This window comes from Marmota marmota, unplaced genomic scaffold, assembly GCF_001458135.2.
Source record: "Marmota marmota marmota unplaced genomic scaffold, marMar, whole genome shotgun sequence".
Lineage (NCBI taxonomy): Eukaryota > Metazoa > Chordata > Mammalia > Rodentia > Sciuridae > Marmota > Marmota marmota.
Window position 1 is genome coordinate 4,790,051 of NW_026000196.1, and position 24,549 is coordinate 4,814,599.

General features: G+C 46.1%; 1 protein-coding gene across 3 annotated transcripts in view; it reads right to left on the reverse strand.

Annotated features, from left to right (window-relative positions):
• Positions 1-17,401, reverse strand: part of Sema4b (semaphorin 4B) — a 39,413-nt gene extending 22,012 nt beyond the window's left edge. The window contains exons 1-2 of one of the 3 annotated variants that reach the window (XM_048790254.1): positions 17,237-17,401; positions 4,138-4,386 (exon numbers count right to left, since the gene is read on the reverse strand). In XM_048790254.1, the coding sequence (XP_048646211.1) occupies positions 4,138-4,249 (112 nt within the window). In that variant the 5' untranslated portion in view covers positions 4,250-4,386; positions 17,237-17,401. Of the gene's footprint in view, positions 1-4,137; positions 4,387-4,485; positions 5,253-17,236 lie in introns of those variants that run through there. The other 2 variants (XM_015493063.2, XM_048790255.1) reach the window with 2 other exon arrangements.
• Positions 17,402-24,549: the final 7,148 nt, after the last annotated feature.

The following is a 24,549-nucleotide window of genomic DNA, read 5'->3' on the forward strand; positions in this document are numbered from 1 at the left end:
GGGTGGAATGAGAGCTTCTGTCTCCCATTTACATCCCCACTGAAAGTCCCTCACTGCAGGCCCCACCCAGCTAGAGCCCTCTAATATAGAAGATGGGCTTCGAGATGGACCCTTGAGTGCAGAGCTCAGGGGTCCCATGGAGAATAGGTCAGATCACAGGCTTTGGAGGCAGAACTCTATGACCTGGACAAAATCCTTCCCCCTGTGATCCTGAGCAATCTTACCTATAAGTCCAGACCATGAAAGCCTGGTGCTCACAATAGCTCTATCCCCATTACCTCACCTTCTACCTTCTTCTAAGCTCCAAATGCTAGAACACCAACTATATCACCTAAAATCCTCAGCAACTTAGCGAGGCCCAAAGTAACTTGGTGAGAACTTGTCTCAAAATAAAAACTAAAAAGGACTGGCGATATAGCTCAGTGGTGAAGTATCCCTGGGTTTAATTTCCAGTACTTTCCCCTCAAAAAAAAAAAATCAAAGTTCCCCTTTGCCCCAAGAATCTCATCTGCTTGGGACTGGACATCTTCTCCCTCCCTGTCCCTCTCCAACTCTGATCTTCCCTATCCTCTGCAGAGGGCTGTATACAGCCAGCACTCACACGATGTCCACCATGTTGGTGCAAAAAGACTCACACAGTGAGGCTGGAGGGACTTTCTAGCACAGCAGAGCAGAAGCTACTGTCTTTTACTGGGGACACTCGCAGCACGTGCCAGGCATCATGCCAAACACTTTACTTGCGTTATTTCATGTAATCCTCTCAGGACTCCGGGCGACAGGTCCTGCTATTATTATTCCAGTCTTGCCAACATGAGAGCAGGCTTGGAGAAGGCCGGAAGCTTGCTCTGGGATATGTAGTTAGTGAGGGAGGTCAGCTAGTTTTCCCAACTAGGTTCTTAGCATTCAGTTACAGCCCTGTCCATTTGGCCCTGAAGAACCATGAAAAGGCCAGCGGATGGGACAGAGCTGAAGACAAAGACTCATTCCGAGCTGAGGCCGCAACAAGGAGGGTGGGATAAGACTAAACAAGCAAGCAGCACAGGGGACCTCTCAAGGCAGTCTTCACCCTGGGTGCCTGACCCAGGATCAGAGGATTAGCATCTGATTCGTGCCAAGGTCCCTGCTCTCTGCTCAGTGGGGTTTTCTTGACTGAAGTTTGCAGGCCTATAGATTTATTTTCAATCTAGTTCAGACACACTGTGTCCAAGCTTTCCAGAAATGCACTTCTTGGGCAGGGGGACATTATAACTCCCTTAAATTGCCTAAATAAGGGAATTACATAAGATTTTGGTGAAACAGGGAACAGATTTGTTTTATTTCTTCTCACATGGCCAGGCTGGGAGGCACTGGACCCTATAGTCAATAGCACTCCTGCTGCTGACAATGCTCTGGTCCTAGAACTTTTCAGTTTTCAGTGCAAAAGAACACAAGTTCCACACTCTTCTCTCATATATTCCTTTCACAGAGACTTCCAGATAACTCTGGAGTCCCCATTGCCTACCCCTAGTCGTCCTCTTCCTACTGGATACTGGGTAAGGCCACAAATGCCCTCACCACCTAAAGGCCCCAAGAATGTGCTATTCATCAACACTGATGGTGGGGGTTTTCCATGAGGGACCCCAGATGCAGAGCAACTAGAAGCTCCATCCATTTCAATGGATTTGTTTTAAGCTGTGGACATAGCCCACTGTCCTAGGTATTCTGGCCCTTGGGAGGTTTAGGTAAGAATTCAGTAGGGGAAGGTAGGTGGCAGGAAGAGGGGGTGTGGTCTCCAGTCCCATGCTTCTCTTCCTGAGAGGCATGTGAAGGAAGGACCCAAAGGCCCTGGGCCAAGCATCCCTTGGTCACCATAGGCCTGCCCAAGATGGGCAGGCTGCCAGGAACATCTAACGAGCCCCCAGGGATGAGGGACGAAACTGCCTCAAGCCACACTGAGGATGAGCCTGTTCAGTCACTATTGAGCATTCCCCTTTGGAACTCCCAGACAGGCAAAGGATCTGCACATAGATAGGAGGTAGAGACAGGTATCAAGGGCCAGGCAGAAGCTCAGGGAGGGGAAGTATGCCAGGTGTGGTAGCTCAGTCAAGTGTGGATATGTGTTCCATAGTTCAGTAGGTGGGGGTATTGCTGAACTATTCTAGGGATTTGGTAGGTCTGGAAAAGGGGTTCCATCTGGGAAGACCTGGCCCCAAGAGCACAGTGGAAGGGGTCTTTTCTTTAGGACTTCCAGTCTGATGAATACTATGGACTGCATTTCAGGCCCTCTGAATCTCTCACCTAGACACCCTTGTACAATCTGTGACAGTCCTGACAAATAAACTGGTGTGACCTGTACAGGGGGTTTTGGTGTGTGACAAAAATCCCCACTAGAGCCTAACTGTGGAAATGAGCCAGGTGCTAGAACTGTGCAGTTAATAACTAAGAGTTCAGCTGTTTTCAGGAAGCAGGTCGTCTTATTTTCCCCCTTCACAGTTCCCCAATTCTGCTTTCCAGTCACCCTTTTCTGAGTTGGACACAACACTTACTGCATTTTCTGAGTGGGACACTTATTGCATCTATCATGGCCCTGTGAGCCAGTCCAGTTTCCCCAAGGTATAAGTGAAGTCCATCAGAGGATCTGTCTCCACTTCACCTCACTTCCCAAACTAAGAGGGTCTGAAGGCCAAAAATGAATCAAGGTCACAGCAGAAATAGCACGGCCGTCAGCCTGAGGCTAAACACACCTGTTCATTCTCACTTCACAAGCTGGAGCATCCAAGGGGCTGCAGTCACACACACCCCCCACCATCCCCTCCTCAGGCAAAACTGCCCTAGCTCTGGGCAGGATGTGTAGGAGTGGTCCAAGGTCAATGTATATCAAGAATGATAGCTAACACCTATTGAGCAGTTTCTGTACCAAGCCCTGTCTTAAGGACTTTTCAAACATGTGATGATTTAATACTCAGAAACCTGAGTTAGGTGCAATTATTATCCCCATTTTACAAATAAGGAAACCAAGGTCCACAGAAGTAGCTTGCTCCAGGTCACTAAGTGGCTGAGGTAGGATCTGAACCCAGGCCGTCTGCAATGCTTCAGATAGAGATGTTAACATAGGGCTGCTCAGGTCACTGGAGCCCTGCCTTAATTTAAGTGCTGATTCTACTCTTTCCTTTTGTAAATAGGATGTTTTTAGGGGTGGGGATGCTGTGAGGAGAAGGAAGCCTGGACTGTTTCAGTCTGTAACCTCTAATTTGCTTTATTCTAATTTGTACAAGGTGACAACCAGTTAAAGGGCTTGGAGAAACATTTGTTGGGCACCTATAAGCCTGTGCCCATATACTGCACCTAGTTTTATCAAATCCCCAAGATAGCTCTGCAAGATACCTACGACTGAGTCCTCTTCCCAAATAAGGAAACTGGGGAGCAGAAGGTACTTACTGGGCTGGGGACTCAGGTCCCTCTGATTCCAAAGCCTGAATGGCCAAGAGGAGCTGGGAGTAAAGAGGCAAGAGCAGAAACTGGAAAGGGAGGCGACCAGAGGAAGGTGGCCCAAAAGGATGGCATTCCAGGTCACTCTAAAGAGGGCTGGCTCCCAGGACCTGGGGCGGTGGAGATGGGGGGTTCCCTCCAGTCAAGGACAGAGGGGCCGGGAGGAAAGATCAGGCGCTCGCCAGCCAGCCATCTCTCCTGGCGCTGCAGTAACTTGCTAGGAATACCAGAACCCCAGTGTTTACAGCACAGCAAGCACCAGACTCCCTCCACCCAGAGCCGTGCTCAGGGGGCGGCACCGCTGCCGGTTCTGGCCAGCATCAAAGACAAGGAGATGGACAGGGTGGCCACCGAGTGCAGGCCAGGTGGTCAGCACCCGGAGGCCCCCAGACACAACGGAAAATGCATCCTCCTAGGGGATGAGCGGCGGCGACAGTGAGTGAAACCCCCTCCATGCCCAGAAAGAAAACGGAAGAAAGAGGCCCTCGGCCCCACAGCTCCCCTCTCCTTTCCCTCCCTCCCCTCAGCACTTTTGAAAGAGGTATCGTAACGGATCCCAAGCCTCCCACAGGCCCCCTCCTCCCTCCTTTGTCACGGTCACTTCTGCACAAGGCACCTCTCCAAGCAGCCCTCCCCTCCATGCACCCCGCGGGTCGCAGCAGCACTCACCCAGCGGCAGGCTGATCCTGGGGCTGAGAGCCCGCGTCGGAGGCGGCGGCAACAGGAGCAGAGAGAGGAGCAGCAGCGGCAGCGGGGTGGCTGGCCCGCTTGCCCGGCCCATCGCGGCGCTTTGACTTCGGACCGCGGAGAGAGACGGCGTCCTCGAGCTCAGGCTCAGGTTGCTAACTGGAATCGCAGGCAGCAGCCCCGCCCCGCAGTCCGGCCCCCGAGTCACTCCTCTGGCTTCCCCTTGCAGACCTGGGGGTAGGGGACGCGGACGGGAAACGAGTCACGTGGGTAGCTGCAACGCTGGCCCGGAGCCCCCGGCACCGCGATCCTCCCGCCCGGCGCACGTACTGCCAGTGGGTTCAGACCAAGCTCCCCAGCGAGTGTCGCTCGAAGGGAGGGAGGGAGAGGAGGGCAAGGAGGAAGTTGGGCGGTTAGTCCTGCCTCTCTGGGCTCCGCTCCTTGTCCAACCCTCCCCTTCCCTCTTCCTTTTTCCTGGGCGCTGGAAGCATAAGGGGCGCAGGCTTAGTGCACCCCCTCTGGGCTCGCTTGGAGCGGCCAAGCCGCGAGATCAAGTAGCCACCGACGCAGCTGGAGCCCTGGACCACGAACGACAGAAGACCCCCAGATCCCCGCCCTACCTCTCAGACCCGCCCACCAGCGCGGGGCAGGGCCCCCTTCTGGCTCCTCCGAGACCTCAGTTTGAGAATTGTGCGCCTTGGGAAGGTCAGGCCTCGGTCTCTTTCCTTTATGTGCGGCTCCCCCTAGCCCCCCTTCCTGGCACCCACTTGTCTGTGAACAAATGAACTCCGCCGAGCTCATGCAGACAGGGGGGCTGGTTGCTTGCGAATCTAATTTCCGCACGAGTCAATCCACTGCAGGTCTTAGCTGGCGGTTCACTACAGGCTCAGCACTTAGTCTAGGTACCCTGCCGGGGTTTGACCATGCTTAGAATTCTGTCCACCCTAAACCCAGGAGGCGGGGCAAAATTAGCTTAAGTGGGCTAAGAGAATTTAATACACTACACTGCCAAGAAAATGAGATCTTCTTCACAATATGCACTTGGCCTGGCAGGGGAAAGGACCCACTAATGCTGGAGTGGTATTCCAGAGGCAGCTATCCACAATTCTCCCAACATCCCTATGGGTGGAGTTCAGCAATGCTGAGACCAAGGGTTTTCAGTAGTAGCCTGAACCCCTTATTGAATTCTGAAATCAATTTGGTGAAAAACCAACCTAGAAAAAGCAGAGTTCATTGATCACAGAATGGATGTTTGGGGAAACCTGTTTCAGTTTTTCCTAAGTGTGCACAGGATTACAGTAAAATGTAATTCCTTATTTAACTATAATAACAAAGGAGTTTGAAAGCCTCTGCTATTCAGTTCGGTGTCCTGGGAACCAAGTCTCCAGGAATTTGCTGCAAATGCAAGACAACTCTTTTTCACCCCGCAGCCAAAATCAGTGTCCTCGGAGTCACATCCTTTTGCCCTGCCTCCCTGCTGCCATATCCTCTCCCACAGCAGGCAGAGGGTGAGCATAGCACTCCAAGTGGCCCAGGTCTTCTCTCTTCAAACCAAATTTATTCATGTTACATGATATCTGCACCTCCACCATCCTGACATCCTTGTGTGCACATGGTGCAAGCTAGGCATCCCTTTTAAAGGGGCTCCTAGCATTGGATACAGAATTCCACAGGGGCAGGTGGTGTCATTTGCCTGTAGTCCAAGTGACTGGGGAGTCTGAGGCAGGAGGGTCCCAAGTTCAAAGCCAGCTTCAGCAACTTAGTGAAGCCCTAAACAACTCAGCAAGACCCTGTCTCTAAAATAAAAAATAAAAAGACTATGGTCAAAAAAGAAAGAAAAGTGAAAATCAGGCTGGGCACAGTGGCCCATACCTATAATCCCTGGATCCTTAGGCAGTCCAGTCTCAACAATTTTAGTGAGACCTTGTCTCAAGATAAAAATGAAAAGATCTGGGGATACAGCTCAATGGTAAAGTGCCCCTGGGTTCTATCCCCAGTATCAAAGAAAATCAGGTCACCCCTCTCCTCTGCTCAATGGTGAAAATCAAAGGGCAGGAATTGTGTTTGGTTGGTTTGTTAGCCTGTCCTAAGCATTTAGAACAGTACTGATATATGGTGGCAGGCCCCAATAAATATTGGTTGAATGAATGAATGAGTGTAACCTAAGAGTCACAAAATACTACAGGCTCATTTTAACTTACAATAGAACTTTTTTTTGAACCAGGGATTAAACACAGGGTGCTTACCCACTGAGCCATGTCCCCACTACCCCCCCACACACACGGTTTATTTTTTCTTTTCTTTTCTTTCTTTCTTTCTTTCTTTTTTTTGAGACAGGGTCTTGTCAAGTTGCTTAGGGCCTCACTAAATTGCTGAGACTGGCTTTAAATTGTGATCCTCCTGCCTCAGCCTCCCAAGCCGCTGGGATTACAGGCATGCGCTACCATAGCCAGCTATAGAACTAGTTTTTATACGCTTTGATCCAGTAAAGACCTCTCCCAAATCTGAAATTAGGCAATTAGCTTTTTCAGTTCAACACAGGACTTAGTATCTCTTGTAAATCTATTGATTCTGGCCCAGGTTTCATCCTCCTGAAGTCATTTTGAATATTGCTGCAATATTCCCCTCCCACTTTTGAGTAATCTGTAAATTTAGCTAAGTATTTCTATGCCTTTATACAAGTCATTGATAAAGATAATGGATGAGCAGACCTAACGCCCAGATCTTGGTTTCTATAAACCAGTTTCCAATAAAAGGAATAAGGACTCCTTGGAAAATGAAAGGAAAAGTATGAAGTAAACACAGGACAGTTTGTTGGCCCAGAAAGCAAAGAGTGATCAAAGACTTATGGGGTCATGTCAAAAGGAGACCTAGGAGGTGTCTTATTCTGTTACTGAGCAAATTTTGCAGGGCAGGAAGGGACTTAGGAGCCAGCTTGATGACCACTTTTTGCATCAAATAGCATAATGGCTTCTAATGCATGAAATTAAAATATAATCCTTTAATTTCTGTAAAGAAAATCTTCTGTAAAGGAAGATTTTCTTTACAGAAAAATGCTGACTAAAAATGTAGACTCAAACAAGAATCATCAATGAATGTGAAACAATTGGATGGCAAATTATTAGGAAAGTATGTATTAGCAAGGTCTCAAAGTCTGTCCCACAAATGACTTTACTAATTACCAAAGGGAAGAATTATCTCTGAGAGAGAGATCTGGTAGCTACCATCTTAACCAAAAGGCCAAAAGTATCATCACTGGTTATAGGACTGTGTGACATAATTTACCTCCTGATTTGATGCAATAAGAAGTATACAACAGGGCTGGGGCTGTAGCTTAGTAGTAGAGTGCCCGCCTTGCACGTATGGGGCACTGGGTTTGATCCTCAACACCACATAAAAAGAAATAAAGGTATTGTGTCCATCTACAACTAAAAAATATTAAAAAAAAAAAAAGTATACAACAATCTTGTGGCATTCTTGCAGAAAGTGTTTAACCCAGATCTAATAACAAGGATGCAATCAGACATATCCAGTATGTGGAACATTCTATAAAACAACTAGCCTGAATTCTTCCAAAAGGTCAATCTAGTAACAGGCAAAAAAGACGGGACCATTTTAGGTTCAGAGACTAAAAAGGCATAATGACCAAAGGTAATAAATGAACCTTGATTGAATCTTGGAGAGAAAAAATGCCATGGAGCAATTGGGAAATTTTTAATGTAGACTGTGTAATATGATATTTACTGGGTTTAAAAAAAAAAAAATTTGGTATTGGGGATTGAACCCAGGAATGCTTTACCACTAAGCTACATCCCCAGCCCTTTTATTTTCCTTTTTCAGACAGGATCTAAGTTACCGAGGCTGACTTCAAATTTGTGATCCTCCTCCCTTAGTCTCCAAAATCACTGGGATTACAGGTGTGTAATAAATACCATGCCCAGCTGGTATTTATTGACTTTATTGTTTATTTTCTAGGTTTTTGTTTTGTTTTGTTTTGTTTGTATGGGGACTGTACCCAATTTTTTTGAGATAGGGTCTTACTAAGTTACCCTGAACTTGCAATGGTTCTGCCTCAGCTGGGATTACAGGCATGCTCAATATTGCTCATTTTCTTAGGTATGTGATGGTATTTCTTATGTATGATAAAGTCCTTGTTTTTTGGAAATGCCTACTAAGGTTTTTAGAAGTGAAGTGTCATGATACTACAACTTATTTTCAAATACTTCAGCAAAAAAAAAAAAAATTGTGTGTGTGTGTGTGTGTGTGTGTGTGTGTGTTAGAAAGAGTAAGAACATGACTGTGGTAAAACTTTAACAGTTTGTCAATAAAGGTAAAGTTATGGATATTTTTGTACCGATCCTTTAGCTCTTCATTTGGGAAAAATAAGTAAGACAACCGAAAACAGATCCCCGTGGCATGTCATAGGATCCCCTCAATAGGGTTAAAATAGACCAATAGCCCTAATAGGTTGAGCAATTATCTCTGTGCCCTCCTAACTCCACTGTTCAGCCCACGTTTCTCCATATTATCCACAAGACTATTATGGGAAAAACCTTCAAGAAATCTTGTCAAAATGAAGGTAATGGTTACAGCATTTCCTTCTCTTGTTTTCTGCTTATTGCCCTTACTTAGAGCAGCACTTGATCTGTGGCCACCTGCTCAATTAGTCTTTGTTGAGAACCTGAATCTCAACATCAGATAGTTCCTAAGGTGGCAGAAAGATTGGTCTGCCTCGTGTCTTGGCAACACAGGGCTATACTCATCTCTGGGGAGAGGAGGCAGGGGCTGCTGCAGCCTCACTTGGTGGTTAATTATATCCTGCTCACGGCTGCTCAAATGCTTCAAAAGTATGTCTTGTGCCAACTGGGCAGCAAGCCCCTCGAGGGCAGTGACAGGTCTTCAGTCTTCCAAACCCCCATTGCCTCTCATGGCACTCCAGTACAAGCTCCACAGGGCTGACAATAGGAGGGGCCCAATGTTGGCCTGGAGAAGAGCCCTCTAACCCGCATCCCCAGCCTGGCAATCTCAGTCCTCGTGGGCTCCACCGTCTTCTGTGAGTGTGCTAATGTGTTCTCCCCAGACTGGAAGAAACAGGACAACCGACAGAGAAAAATCTCCTTTGAACAGACTTCCTATGGGCTGAAGAGTGGTTCCCAAGCCAATGACATGTCTCTTCTTCCCCTCTGCTTCTCTTGGATGGAGGCAAGTCTTTCTTAGCCAGAATTGTCAGTGTTTATAAAGAGCTCAGGGGGCAGCTTGGAAAGGGAGTACAGAGTGGTGGGGAGGCGGGCAGAGAGAAAAGCAACACTTCCTCTGTGCCCGGAGCCAGCAGGATGAAGTCATCATCAAGTGTGGCCCTCCATCTCCATCTCCACCCATGCTCACTGGTCCTTACTCTTCCTCTCATTCTGACCCTCCTGCCTTCTCTATCTGAGGGTCTGTCTTATGCACATATAAGGACAAAGGCACAAGAATGAGAGGTAAAGTGGGGGAGCTCAGTGGCACACGCATGCATGCCTGTAATCCCTTGGGAGACTGTAATCCCTTGGGAGGCTTGGGAGGCTGAGGCATAAGGATTTCGAGTTCAAAGCCAGCCTCAGCAACTTAGCAAGTTCCTAAGCAACTCAGTGAGACCCTGTCTCTAGATAAAATATAAAAAAGGGCTGGGGATGTGGCTCAATGGTTAAGTGTCTGGGTTCAAATCCCAGTAGCACACACACAAAATAAAGAATAAGAGGTAAAATGTGCATTAGAAGACATTATAACAAAGTTGAGACAAAACTTCTCTGTAGTGAGAGATGTCAGACTAGTGAGTACACGACTTGTAGGCAGGAGAGGAGGAAACTTGAGGGATGATAGAAACATTCTACATCTAGATCTGGTATTGGTTTTCCAAGTGTGTACAAATGTTAAAATGTCAAGCTGTATACTTAAGATCCATGCATTTTACTGTATGTAAACTTATACTTTCTATCTATTATCATAGGGAAAAAAAGAGAGACTGGCTGGGCGTGGTGGCCACACCTGTAATCCTAGCTACTTGGGAGGCTGGGGCAGGAGGGGCAGGAGGATGGAAAGTTTTCGGGTAGCCACAGCACTTAGTGAGACCTTATCTCAAAGTTAAAGGGGGGAGGGCTAGAAATGTAGCTCAGTGGAAGAACACCTCTAAATTCAATCTCTAGGACCAAAAAGAGAGATAGAGAGAGAACAAAAAGGGGATCAGGTGGTAAAATTTTAAAAAAAGAGAGAGGAACTACAGAAGAAGGAAAGAGAATGATGAGAAATAAGAAAGGCTACTGAGAAAGAGAAAATAAAAAGAACAAGAAGAAAACTGTGAACCAGGTGTGGAGGCACACGCCTATAATCCCAGTGGCTAGAGAGGCTGAGGCCCTTAGCAAGATCCTGTCTCTAAATAAAATACAAAAAAGATCTGAGGATGTGGCTCAGTGATTAAGCACCCCTGGGTTCAATCCCTGTAAAAAAAAAAGAAGAAGAAGAAGAAGAAATGTGAATCAAATGAACACATCTATCTGCTGCCTCTCTCCTGTTCCTTCTCTCCAGGAAGGCTGGGAATAGGCACCGGGCAAGCATTAGCCATAGAACCTTCAGCAGGCCACATTCAGTCTCCTAAACCCATCAATACTGATTAATCACCCAAGGTACCACTTCTGCCCAGGTGCAAACAAGGCATCCTTGCCCATGAATGACCCCTGCCAGGCAGCCCCTAGCCAAGCCTGCCAGCTCTGATTCCCACCCAGGGAGCCTGGCTCCCTGGCTCCCACAATTCTACTCGGGAGTCATTGCTTTGTTTGCTGCCCTTGGGGGAGGGGCCTCCTGCCAAGTCCAGTGGAGCTTGAACCCAGAGGTCCCACTTTCCCTCCTAGAGTAGTCTCCAGACTTCTCCCTGCTCTTGGTGCTGACTGGCAGCCTGCCCAAGCAAGGCCTTGCAGACACAAACTGGCTGTGGCCCAGCTCCTCAGGTCCTGGCCCCCTGCCACTATCCCCTCGTAGCCCCAAGTCCTTCTCTTATACCAATCTGCAGCTGCAGCTCCCCATCCTGCCCTGGCTGGGCACGCTGCTAGTGTCTCTTCCCTAGGGCTCCGTAAGCAGCTCAGCTACAGCATGGATACATTTTGATGAGCAAGTGACACCAGCTGGCACATCCTGTGTGTGCTTTTAAATCAGCCAATAGTTGCCAGGTCCTGGGGGCTGGGTGCTTCCTTGGGGCAGTGCCCTCTGCAGAAGAGGGCATCCACCCAGGGTTAGTACTAATACTGCCTTCAAATCTCAGGCAGCTTTCAACCAAGGTCTGGCAATGAATGTAAATAAATGGCCTCATCTCTATTCCCCAAACCAGGTTCCTATCCATTGGTCCTTTGTTTTTTTCTTGATCCTGTAAGTGCAAGAATCCAGTGACTGAGCACACAGGTTCTTCTGTCAGAAGAAATCAACATTACCCGTTATTTTTGTGGGCTTTAAGAAAGTTGTTTAGATTGGGGGTGTAGCTCAATGGTAAAGTGCTTGTTTAAAAAAAAAAAATGGGAAAGAAAGCCATGCATCCTCTGGACCTCCATTTTCTCATCTGCAATGGGAATACTAACAGTACTTTAGAGCAGTTAAGAGAAATGAAGAGATAATACCTATAAAGCAACTGGCAACACTGGAATGTAGTGAATGCTCCATGTTCCAGGCTATGGTATCAGTTCAACCTCCATCTAAAAGTTGTCCAAAGCCTCAACAACTTTTAACCATGTTAGATGCCCATGCTAAGGACCCCCCCCCCACCCCTTCTAGGCTCTTTTCTTGGTTCGGCTGCCTCCTGCAAATCCAGTGCTGAGGTTGCAACTCTCACAGGGAGAAGAAACCAGCCTGCCCAGCCCAAACCTGGGTGTGCCAGCTATGGTGAGCAGCCTGCCACCCAGCACCACCCCCACTGGGCCTGTTGGGGCCTGATTTGGCCACTCCCTGGGAGGGGATCCGCCGCGCCCCCCCCACACCTACAGGGGTATTGTGCAACCTGCAGGGCTCAACCTGTCCCTGCCCAGGCAGGGTAGAACATGAAGTTGCCACTGTCACTCCCTTGCACCCCCAACACTAGCTCAGGAGATATTGTGCCTTTAGGCCTGCTCACTGGGGGGACTAGAGAGCATAGGGTAATTGGCCTGACAGGTACTTGGCACCTGTAACCCTGAAGGGGCACAGTAACTGCCCAGCAACTCTGCCCTGCTCTCAAACCACTGCAGCCTCTCACAGGTAGAAGGTAAGTGTTCTAGGCCAGGTAAGGATGGGGCAAGAAGGATTCAGGCCTGGGGGAGAAAGAGTCTTAGCTTCCAGTTCAGCTTATTATAATACTCAGTTCTCAAGATCTTAAGAAGTAAGAAACTTATCTCCCCATTTGCCACTGAGTTCTTTCCTCCGTAAATCCACTCTGAGCCCCAGGCCCCTAGGCATTGCCCTATGAAGGCCAGGGCCCTGCCGTCACCCAAGAGAACAAACCTTCCTTCCCAGGCCCAAGGTTCTCCACTTAGCCTCTTTTGTCCCAGAGAGGATGGGCATTTTAGGTCACCTGGTAGGTCTCAATCACTTTAGATTACCTGGTGGCTGCCACTCTTGCTCCCAGATAGAGCCTTTCTCTTGACTATGATGCTGAATCTAGAGGGTAGGCAGGTTGGTATGCCTACAAGGGTGGTGGGAATAGACATATAGGTTGCTATTTTTTCTGTGGTTGCAAGGATGGTACTTCCACCCTGCTTTGCCAGAATGAAGGTTCTACGAAATACCCAACCCATAGTGGTATGCCCACTTGCCACCCTAAAGCAATGGCATCAGGAGACAACACTCGCAGAAAGGGCAACAAAGACTTTTCTGAGGGAGCTTATACACTATCTACCTAGGCCCGTGACTCCCTGGGACTTGCTAGCAGCACCATTTATAAGTGTAAAGTGAGCATCAGGCTAGAGGTTGCCACACCAGGAACTCTGCAGCACTTGGAGTGGCCCTAGCCTGGTCCCAGCAGGGGAGGGAGCTCTAAGGAGCCAGACCCACCCAGACATGGGATTAGTTCCAAATCGCTATCTTGTGGTTTCCATACCCGCTTGAAAGAGCAGACCCCAGTTTGCACCTCCTAGAGCCTCTTCAATGAATGCTGCCTTAGGCCTTTTCACTGCAGCCTGTGGAATGTGGAGCAGAGCAGGGAGCCCCTTAACCCCAGGGTAGGCGTCAGGAAACTGTGAACCCCAAGAATGACATGCTATTTCTGGAGAAAGGGGATCAGAGCTTTCATCTGATTTCAAAAGGATCCTTGTCAACTCCCTCACAACAGAGGGAGACATAAGTTAGGTGGCTCATGCCTGTAATTCCAGTGATCTAGGAGGCTGAAGCAAGAGGATCAAAAGTCGGAGGCCAGCCTGACAATTTAATAAGACCCTGTCTCAAAATAAAAAATAGGAAGGGCTAAGGATGTAGCTCAGTGGTACAGTGCCCCTAGGTTTAATCCCCAGTAACAAAACAAAACAAAATAAAAAATTCCCGGATTGTGGCTCAGTGGTAGAGCACTTGCCTAGCACAGGCGGGACCCGGGTTCGATCCTCCAGCACCACATAAAAATAAAGGCATTGTGTTGTGTCCATCTACACCTAAAAAAATAAATATTTAAAAACAAACAAACAAACAAAAAACTCCCCTCCCAAAAAAATGAGGAACCATTTCTTTAAGTTACGTTCATCTGCAGATATAGGGAACTTTCAAAATTAGCCTTGATCAAGCCAGGCACTCTGACATGTGCCTATAATCCCCAAAACTCTGGAGGCTGAGGCAGGAGGATCACAAGTCAAGTTGAAGTCCAGTCTCAGAAACTTAGAAAGCCCTCAGCAACTAAATGAGGCTCTGTCTCAAAATAAAAAATACAAAGTCTAGGGATGTAACTTAGAGGCAGAGCACTCTCCTGTTCAATCCCCAGTTCCAAACAAACAAACAAAAAATTAGCCTTCTTCAGGTAAAAAGAAATCATACCTTACTTTGGAACAGTTATATAACTGTGATGTGAAATATTTGGCGAACTCTTTTCACCTAAATCAAAGTTGACATTTAACACTGTGCTGACCTTTTTACATTTAATCATTTATTTAATCCTCACAACAGAGGGAGACATAAGTTACAGTTTATTCCCACTACACAGACAAGAAACTGGAGCACAGAGAGGCTCGGGAACTTGCTCAAGTCACATAAGTGCTAAGTCAGGACTAGGACCAGACCCAGATCTTCTACTCCAGGGCCCACATGGGCACTCTACCTATAGTCAGAATCTCAACCAGGTTTCTAAAGCCATCTCCTCTTCAGATAATATGGGCTGTTGTCCTTCCTGCCTTCCAATTCCTCTCTCTCTCTCTCTCTCTCTCTCTCTCTCTCATTCTTCCTCTTTTCCTTCCTTCTCCATCCTTCCTTTCTTCATTCCTTCTTTCCACAAATGTTTCTTGGGTACTTGCTGCCTTCTAAGCATTGTTGATAATGTGAAGGAAATGGTAGCTGCCTCACAGTTATAGATCATCAGGATCCTTTAAGCTCTTCTTTCCAGGGAAAACCCATCCTCACCCACATTTCTTTAGACATGTCCATTACTACCAAAAGGTAGTGGCCAGGGCCAACCTGGCAGAGCTCCAGCAGTGCTCCCAGGCAGTAGAGGCTAGAATCCTGCTGTTTTTGACGAGATTTCTGGAGTTGCTTCTCTGGGTTCCCTCTGCACTCAGCTCAGATTTCCATTAAGGCACTCATTATGCTGTAGTAAAACACTCATTTGCACATCCCATCCCTCTCTTCCCTTCTCTTCTACAAGCTGCTTGGTGCAAGAACCAGACCTGCCTAACTCGGGTTTTTAAATCTCCAGCCCCAGGGCAGAACTTGTAAATAGCAGGCACACAGTAAATATTTACTAACTGAATAAATGAGTTTTCTGCTCTAGCTGCCCGTCTCAAATCATTTCCAAACGATTAATTCAAGTACTCCTCCTGGATTTTCTTTCCCACCTTCCTTTATCCTGTTCAAAGGAAAAGGTACCACACCATGCAGGTAGGGCCAGAGCCTCATTTCCTGGCTTTCGGGCAAAGGGTTTTCTTACTCATATATCTCTAGTCTCAGCTTTGTTGGCTTCAGAAGAGGTAGTATGTTGGAGAGTGGCTGAATTCTCTTGCTCCTATTAGATAACAGCATTAAAGTAAAAGTCCTGGGCACAAGACCCATGTGCCAGGGAGAGAGAATTTTTCAGTTCTCCCTAAAGCAAAAGCCTCAATTTCCCATCTTTAGTTTACCTATTGTCAATGTCTCCGTCTTTAATTTTATTTATTTGAAGCTGGGGATAGAGCCTAGGGCCTCAAAGCATGCTAAACACGTGTTGTACCACGGAGCCACACTGCCAGTCCCATTCTCTCTCTCTCTTTTTTTTTTTTTTGATACCGGGAATTGAATCCAGAGGTGATTTACCACTGAGCCACATTCCCAGTCCCCCTTTTCCTTCTCCTAAGCCCTCTCTCTCTCTCTCTCTCTCTCTCTCTCTCTCTATATATATATATATATATATATATATATTTTTTTTTTTTTAGTTGTTGAGGACCTTTATTTATTTATATGTGGTGCTAAGATTCGAACCCAGTGCCTCACACATGCAAGGCAAGCACCCAACCACTGAGCCGCAACAATCCCAGCCCAACCTTCCTCCAATTTTCTATTGAGTAAAGAAAGAAACATTTAATGTCACTGGGAANTGCTAAGATTCGAACCCAGTGCCTCACACATGCTAGGCAAGTGCTCTACCTCTGAGCTACAACCCCAGTCTCTCCCCCAGCCCTTTAGAAAAAAAAAAATTTTTCTTTTTGAGATAGGCCTCCCTAAAGTGCTTAGGGCCTCACTAAATTGCTGAAGCTGGTCTCATATTTGAGATTCTCCTGCCTTGCCTCCCCAGTCACTGAGAGTACAGGCATGAGCCACCATGCCCAGTCCCATCTCCATCTTTAAATTATCCTCAGCCAATAGCGGGTGATATACCTTATTTCTCTGAGCTTCTGAAAGAATATTCACAAAGGAAAACAGCCACAGCCTGGGACTCAGGCAACTGAGTTAAAACTCTGGCCTTCCTACCAACTCACTGTATTTTTTAGGAAGTAATTTAATCTGCGAGTCAAGTTTCCCCCATGAAAATGAGGGAGCACAGGACTAAGTGATTTCTAAATCTCTTCCAGTTGTAAAGCATCTATAGGGGAAATTTTTTTTTTAATTATATGCTTCTGTGCTCTTATGGCATTCAGCCCTCCACAAGAATACTGTGATTTTTGAAAACTTTTATATGCATTTTTAGTTGTTGATGGGCTTTGATTCTCTATGTATATGCAGTGCTGAGAATCGAACCCAGAGCCTCCCTCACACATGGGGGGCAAGCGCTTTACCACTGAGCTACAACCCCAGCCCAATCCTGTGATTCTTAAATAACATACATTACCCATGAGGAAATATAAGCAGAAGTTTGATGACCTTCCCAAGATGACCCAAGGTTCCCGCACTTTTGTGCTAAATCATAATGGCTCTGGAGAGGCCACAACAGGATCTCTTTCCCAAGACCCTCACGTTCCTCCCCTCCTATCCCCTAAATCCACCTTATTGCTGTAGAGAAGAAAAAAAAGCCATAACAAAGGGCCTAACTTGGAGGGTATAAAAAGACCACCATGAGGGGTCCAAGCCTTTCCAAATTTCAAGTGACTACTCTTCCCTCCCGGGTCAGAATTCCCGGTCTGGGAGTAAGGGATGGCATAAGCAGAGTGTTTTAAGACGCAGTTAAAGGATTCGAAGCAGAGGCCCCCGGTGGCCATGGGAACGTGGGCCAGCCTCCTGCGCTGCCATGGCAACAGGCTCCCCGAGTGGCGGGCGCGGGTGCCCGTCAGAGCGTGCAGGTGGCGCCCTCTTGGGAGAGGGGCTTGGCGGGAGGTGGTAGTTCGCAGAGTGGGGGACTGAGGCTGTCCAGCTGCCTGGGCCTCGTTTGTTACCCTAGGGCCGCAAGTCCCACGCCGCCTGGCGACCCCCACACACACGCGCCTACCTGGAGTGAGTCACCGCCCCCGGCGTAGCTACCTCTGAGCCACAGTGCGGCCCGAGGTTCTGCAGGCTCGCTCCGGCTGCCAGGACGGCCCGACGCAGTCCCTGGGGGCCCGGAGTGTCCAGCGGACGCCCTCTGTCCAGCGCGGTGTCCCCGGAAATGCTGGGCCGAGGCCAAGCTCCGCCCCGCCCCGCCCCGTCCTGCCAGCGTTTACGGGAATGGTCCCCAGGCGCACTTCTGGCTTCTGGGCTCCGCAGCCGCGCGATCCCTCTCCCCACCGCCCTGGCCCGGCCACTACTCCGGCCGACCCCGGGCATTTACTCGGGACTCCAGGCTGTCTTCCCGCCCCGCGTCGGGTCTTGTCCCCAACCGTGGCTGCGTGCCCAAATAGGCCGCGGGGTCCACGGGGCTGCGTCCTTCTTGACCTTGGAAGGCTCGCTGGTCCTGTCCCTAAGCGGGGCGGTCTCACTAGCTGGAGCCCTGGCTTGGCCCGGGTTGGAATCCACTACTGTTAGCTTAGGCGAGTTCCTTAACCTCTCTGATCCTTGAGTTCTTCACCTGTAAAGTGGGCATCAGACCAGTAGGGACCTCACAGGGTTGTGGTGTGAAATGCAGTGGTGGAGAAACACCCGACACGTGGTCAATTCGCTATAATGGTAGTATTGTTTATAGTAGGAGGCAATGAGAGAGAGGAGCAAGCCACCCTCTGTGAATCCACCCAGATCTCCACCCATGATAAATGCCGTTGGCTGCCTTCCTTAGCGTCCCATTGCTGCCTTCCTTAGCGACCAATGGGAGACCGCCCTGAGAGAGTAAAGGAAGAGATCTGCAGGAGGGGAGAGATATGGTTATAAATATCTCACATTTATCAAGTGACCTTGCCGGTCCCTCTTTAGACCTTCATGTCCTGGTTCTCCTATCTTCCAGGAAAGCAACAGCTGATTTCTGGGCGGTTCCTGAAACAACCGGTTCTGGGCGTGTAAATGGCTGAGCTGGCCAGAGCTGGCTGGTCAAGAGGCTGGAGAAAACAAGAGGCCAAGTGCCAGCCTCTTCCTGGGCCAAAGTAGGCCTAAGAGCACACTGTCCCTATGCCATCTTTTCAGGCAGAGCTGCTAGACTCCATTAGAAAAGGAACAAAGTGGTTATTTTATTACCTGCCTACAAAAGGTAGCACATATTTACCACAGGAAGATTGAATAATAATGAAAAATACTGTTGCCCATAATTTCATCTCACCAGAGACCACCAGTATTATATTTTTAAAAACTTTTTGGTTGATAGTATAACTTAGTTAGTGATAGAGCACTTATTTAGTGTGCACGAGGCCCTGGGTTTTAATCCCTAGTACCAAAGAAAAAGGAAAGCTAAAACTTTTCAGAAATGTAAACCTAATTTACATTTGGTAAAGTGCACAAATCTTTATTTATTTATTTATTTAGTTTGTTGGTGGACCTTTTTTTGCTTATTTATATGTGGTGCTGGAAATCGAATGGAGTGCCTCACACCTAAGAGGAAAGCACTCTATGGCTGAGCTACAATTCCAGCCACCAAGTGCACAAATCTTAAGTCCACTGGCTTACAATTTTGGTGACTATCGACTGGTCTTTTTCCTTTTTTCCTTTTTTTTTTGGGGGGGGGGGGCGGTACATGTATTTGAACTCAAGGGTACTCCACCACTGAGCCACATCTCCAGCCCTATTTTATATTATTTATTTAGAGACAGGTTCTTACTGAGTTGCTTAGTGCCTCACTTTTCCTGAGGCTGGCTTTGAACTCTCTATCCTCCTGCCTCAGCCTCCGGGCCCACTGCCCAACTAATGTGTTCTATTTATTCAAATACAATGTACATTTAACCAAAACTCTACTATTGAACATTAAATTATTTCTAAGCATTTTTTTTTTGTACTAGGGATTGAACCCCAGGGTACTCCTCCATTTAGCTATATTCCCAGCCTTTTTTATTTTATTTTATTTTGAGACAGGTTTAAATTGCTCAGGCTGACCTTGAACTTTCAATTTTCCTGCCCCAGCCTCCCAAGGAGCTGGAAATACACCACTGTGCCCAGCATCACTCATTATCTTAAATAATGCTGGGCACAGTGATGCACACCTGTAATCTCAGCAACTTGGGAGGCTGAGGCAAGAGGGTCACAAGTTCAAAACCAGTCTCAGCAACTTAGTAAAGCACTTGGCAACTCAGCAAGACCCTCTCTCTAAATAAAATAATAAAAAAAAAGGCTGGGGATGTGGCTCAGTAGTTGAGCACCCCTGGTTTCAATCCTCAGTACCAAAAAAAAAAAAAGTCCTATCAATCTTTTTATCTTTTTATTAGCTCTGCCTTCTAAACAGTATTGTGGGGGCACTGCAAAGAATAGTGGGAACACAGCTAAATTAAAGGTCTTGTCTAAGGTCTTTAGATCCAGGAGGCCATGCAAAAACTTCCAAGTTCCCAGCACATACAGCATCCTGTGAGCACCAGCTGCTCACAAGAGTGCCTAAAATTCTGGCCTTCTTCATTAGGACCTCTGAGCTCCAGAAGGCTTTGGTCACTGTGACCCATGTAATCCCTAGACCAACCCAGAACCTCCAGAAGAATACTCTAGACAGACACACACACACACCAACACCACATCCATCCCTTCCCATCACCTTTTCTTCCTCTTCCCCCTTCAACCTTCCTCCAAATTTCTTTTTTTTTTTTTAATCTTTCATTGATTTTATTTTTTTAAGTACACAACAGCAGTGGAATGCATTACAATTATTATTACACATATATACCACAATTTTTCTTTTTTTTTTAATATTTATTTTTTTAGTTTTTGGCAGACACAACATCTTTGTTTGTAAGTGGTGCTGAGGATCAAACCCCGGGCCGCACGCATGCCAGGCGAGCGCGCTACCGCTTTGAGCCACATCCCCAGCCCAATACCACAATTTTTCATATCTCTGTATATAAAGTATGTTGACACCCAATTCAAGTCTTCATACATGTACTTTGTATAATGTTGTCCATCACATCCACCATCCTTGCTAATTCCCTGCCCCCTCCCTTTCCCTCCCACCCCTCTTCCCTATCTAGAATTCATCTAATCCTCCCATGCTCCCCCTCAATACCCACTATGAGTCAGCCTCCTTATATCAGAGAAACATTTGGCATTTGTTTTTTGGGGATTGGCTAACTTCACTTAGCATTATCTTCTCCAATGCCATCCATTTATCTGCAAATGTCATGCTATTGTTCATTTTTAATGCTGAGTAAAATTCCATTGTGTACATATGCCACCTTTTTTTATCCATTCATCCACTGAAGGCTCCACAGTTTAGCTATTGTGAATTGTGCTGCTATAAACATTGATATGGCTATGTCTCTGTAGTATGTTGTTTTTAATTCCTTTGGGTATAGTCCAAGGAGAGGAATAGCTGGGTCAAATACTGGTTCCATTCCCAGATTTCCAAGGAATCTCCATACTGCTTTCCATATTGGCTGCACCAATTTGCAGTCCCACCAGCAATGTATGAGTGTACCTTTTTTCCTTCACATCCTCACCAACACTATTGTTGTTTGTCTTCATAATAGCTGTCATTCTGACAGGAGTGAGATGAAATCTTAGAGTAGTTTTGATTTGCAAGTTTCTCTAATTGCTAGAGATGTTGAACATTTTTTTATATATTTGTTGATTGATTGTATATCCTCTTCTGAGAAGTGTCTTTTCAGGTCCTTGGCCCATTTGTTGATTGGGTTATTTGTGTTTTTTTGGTGCTTAGCTTCTTGAGTTTTTTATATACCCTAGAGATTACTGCTCTATCTGATGTGTGAGGGGTTTTTAAAATATTTTTTTAGTTGTAAATGGACACAATTTTATTTATTTATTTGTGCTGAGGATCAAACCCAGTGCCTCACACATGCAAGGCAAGCACCCAACCACTGAGCCGCAACAATCCCAGCCCAACCTTCCTCCAATTTTCTATTGAGTAAAGAAAGAAACATTTAATGTCACTGGGAAAAGGCCCCATCTTTACTCTTATGGATCCACCTCCCCCACAACTCCCTGTGGTCAACAAACATCCTTCCTTATCTGCAGGACCTCAGGTGCAAGGAAGGTGGAGTTAATATCTTTTCAGTGTGCAGCACATTATCATCATAGAGGACCTTGATTAATGTTGCTGTTTTTATCCTTTTATCCTCATTCCTCCTCCACTCCCTCACCCCCTAGACTACCATTCTAAGGTACACATTCTTGTGTAGTGCGTATTGAAGAATTGTACACATGGTTGTTGTTCTTTTTACCCTTTTAGTCTGAAATAATTATAGATTCACAAAAAGTCGCAAAATTAGAACTTAATGTCCCATGAAACTTTCTCAGGCTTCCCCCAATGATGATATTATATAGCCACAGAAAAATAGCAAAACCAAGAAACTGACATTGGTACGATGCTGTGAAATAGATTACAGATCTTTCCATTAATTTCCCTCCCATTGTGACATGCACTGTGTGTGTGTGTGTGCACACACGTGCTCATGCTGTATATATGTGTATAGATCTGTGCAAGTTGATACCAAGAATCAATTTTTGCACCCCCCACAGTCAAGATACAGAACTGCTCCAACACTGTAACAGTGGTCCTCCTTATGCTTTGAATATAGTAGCCCTTGCTCCTCTGCCACTGCAACTTATTTTTGGAAGGGACATGCTTCTTTCTCTTCCTCTCTCCCTCCATCTCCCTAATCTCTCCTACTCTGGAGAAAATAGGATTACCATTCTTCTCCAGCCTAGGCAGAGTTATCTGTCTAGGTGGGAGCACACACCCATCATAGGAATGAAGTAATTTAGACTTTGGTGTTGGCACCATAAAATCTCAGAAATGACTGTCTCCCAAATTAACAAGTGAATTACAACTCAAGAGACTTGGAATGTAGCTTTTGGAATCACAGCCTCTGGGACAGGAGTCCACTGTGCTTCTCCATTGCTAGCAAAGCAATAAAAGTTATTTTTCCTTTTTCTCAAAACCCATCCTCATTATTGGATTGGGATCAGGGACAAGTACCAAACTTTCAGTAACACTGCCATAAGAGAACTCCCTCATAGTACCCCTTTATAGTCACAGTCCTGCCCACTCACTTCTATCTCTGTCCCTGACAAAAACTAATGTCTTATCTTATAGTTTTGTGATTTCAAAAATATTATGTAGCTGGTACACACCTATAGTCCCAGCAACTCAGGAGGCTGAGGCAGGAAGATCATAAGTTCAAAGCCAGCCTCAGAAATTTAGTGAGGCCCCATATCTAAATAAAATATTTTAAAAGGGCTGGGGATGTAGCTCAGTGATTATGTGCCCTTGGGTTCAATCCCTGGTACCTAAGGAAAAAATAACAATAGTTAAGTAAACGGGGTGCTGTTACACAGGTCTCAATTCCAGTGACTCGGGAGACTGAGGTAGGAGGATCAAAAGGTTGAGGCCAGATGATAAATTTAGCAAGATCCTGTCTCAAAACAAAAAGTAAAAAAGGCTGGGGATTCAGCTTCTTTAATAAGACTCCTGTAGCTCAAGAATTAAAACCAAGAATCAATAAATGGGATAGATTCAAACTAAAAAGCTTCTTCTCAGCAAAAGAAACAATCAGTGAAGTAGATAGAGAGCCTACAGAATGGGAGCAAATCTCTAGCACAAGCACATAAGATAGAACACTAAACTCTAGGATATATAAAACACTCAGAAACCTTAACACTAAAATAATAATAATAATAATCCAATCAATAAATGGGCTGAGGAACTGAACAGACACTTCTCAGAAGACGATAGACAATCAATCAACAAACATACGAAAAAAATGTTCAACATCTCTAGCAATTAGAGAAATTCAAATCAAAACTACTCTAAGATTTCATCTTATTCCAGTCAGAATAGCAGCTATTAAGAATACAATCAACAATAAGTGTTGATGAGGATGTGGGGGAAAGAGGTACACTCATACATTGCTGGTGGGACTGCAAATTGGTGCAGCCAATATGGAAAGCATTGTGGAGAATCCTTGGAAAACTTGAAATGGAACCACCATTTGACCCAGCTATCCCATGCATCGGCTTATACCCAAAGGACTTAAATACAGCATACTATAGGAATACAGCCATATCAATGTTTATAGCAGCATAATTCACAATAGCTAAATTGTGGAACCAACCCAGATGCCCTTCAGTAGACGAATGGACAGGGAAACTTTGGTATATATATATACAATGGAACATTACTCAGCATTAAAAGACAATAAAATCATGGCATTTTCAGGTAAATGGTTAGAATTGGAGAATATAATGCTAAGTGAAATTAGCCAATCCCCAAAACCTAAAGGCGGAATGTTTTGTTTGATATGAGGATGCTGATTCATAATGGTGATGGGGGGTGAGGAATGGAGGAATAGGGCAAAGGGGAGGGAGGGGAAGGGAGGGGGAAGGGGGTAGGAATGAATGAAGGTGGAATGAGTTAGACATCATTACCCTAAGTACATGTATGAAGACATGAATGCTGTGACAATACTTTGTGTACAATCAGTGACTTGAAAAATTGTGCTCTGTATGTGTAATATGAAATGAATTGCATTCTGCCATTGTGTATAACAAATTAGAATAAATAAATAATTTAATTTAAAAGGGGGGGGCACTGGGGATGTGTCCCACGGTAGAGCATCCCTGGATTCAATCCCTGTTTTTTTCTTTTAAACAAAACAACAGGGGACTATTATGTAAATAAATGGAATCACTTTTCAAGATAAGCATCCCACACACACACACACACACAACCTGAATGACTTTGAGGTACATGTATGTTTCTTTTTGTGTGAATTCCCCTGCCTGCCTACCTTTCCTTCCCTCCCTCACTTCTTCCCTCCTTCCTTCCTTCTTTCCTTTCTTCCTCCCTCTTTCCCTTCCTTCCTAGACAGAGTCTTATTATGTTGACCAAGCTGGTGTCAAATCCCTGGGCTCAAGTGCCCTGTCACCTCCATCTCCCAAGTGCTGGGACCATAGTCATGTGCCACCATGCCGGCTAGTTCTTTTTTTTTTTCTCACTTAGTAGTATCCCATAGTGTGGGTATGCCAGAGATTAGTCAGTCACGTGTTGAACTGAAGAATATTTGGGTTGTTCCTGGTTTGGGGCTATTACAAATAAAGCTATTATGAATATTCATGTACAAGTTTTTATGTGAATATGAATTTTCATTTCTCTGGAATATATGCCCCAAGAGTATAATTACTGGTCTTAAGGTAAGTGCATGTTAGTTTTGTAAGAAACTGCCACACTATTTTCCAGAATGGCTGTTC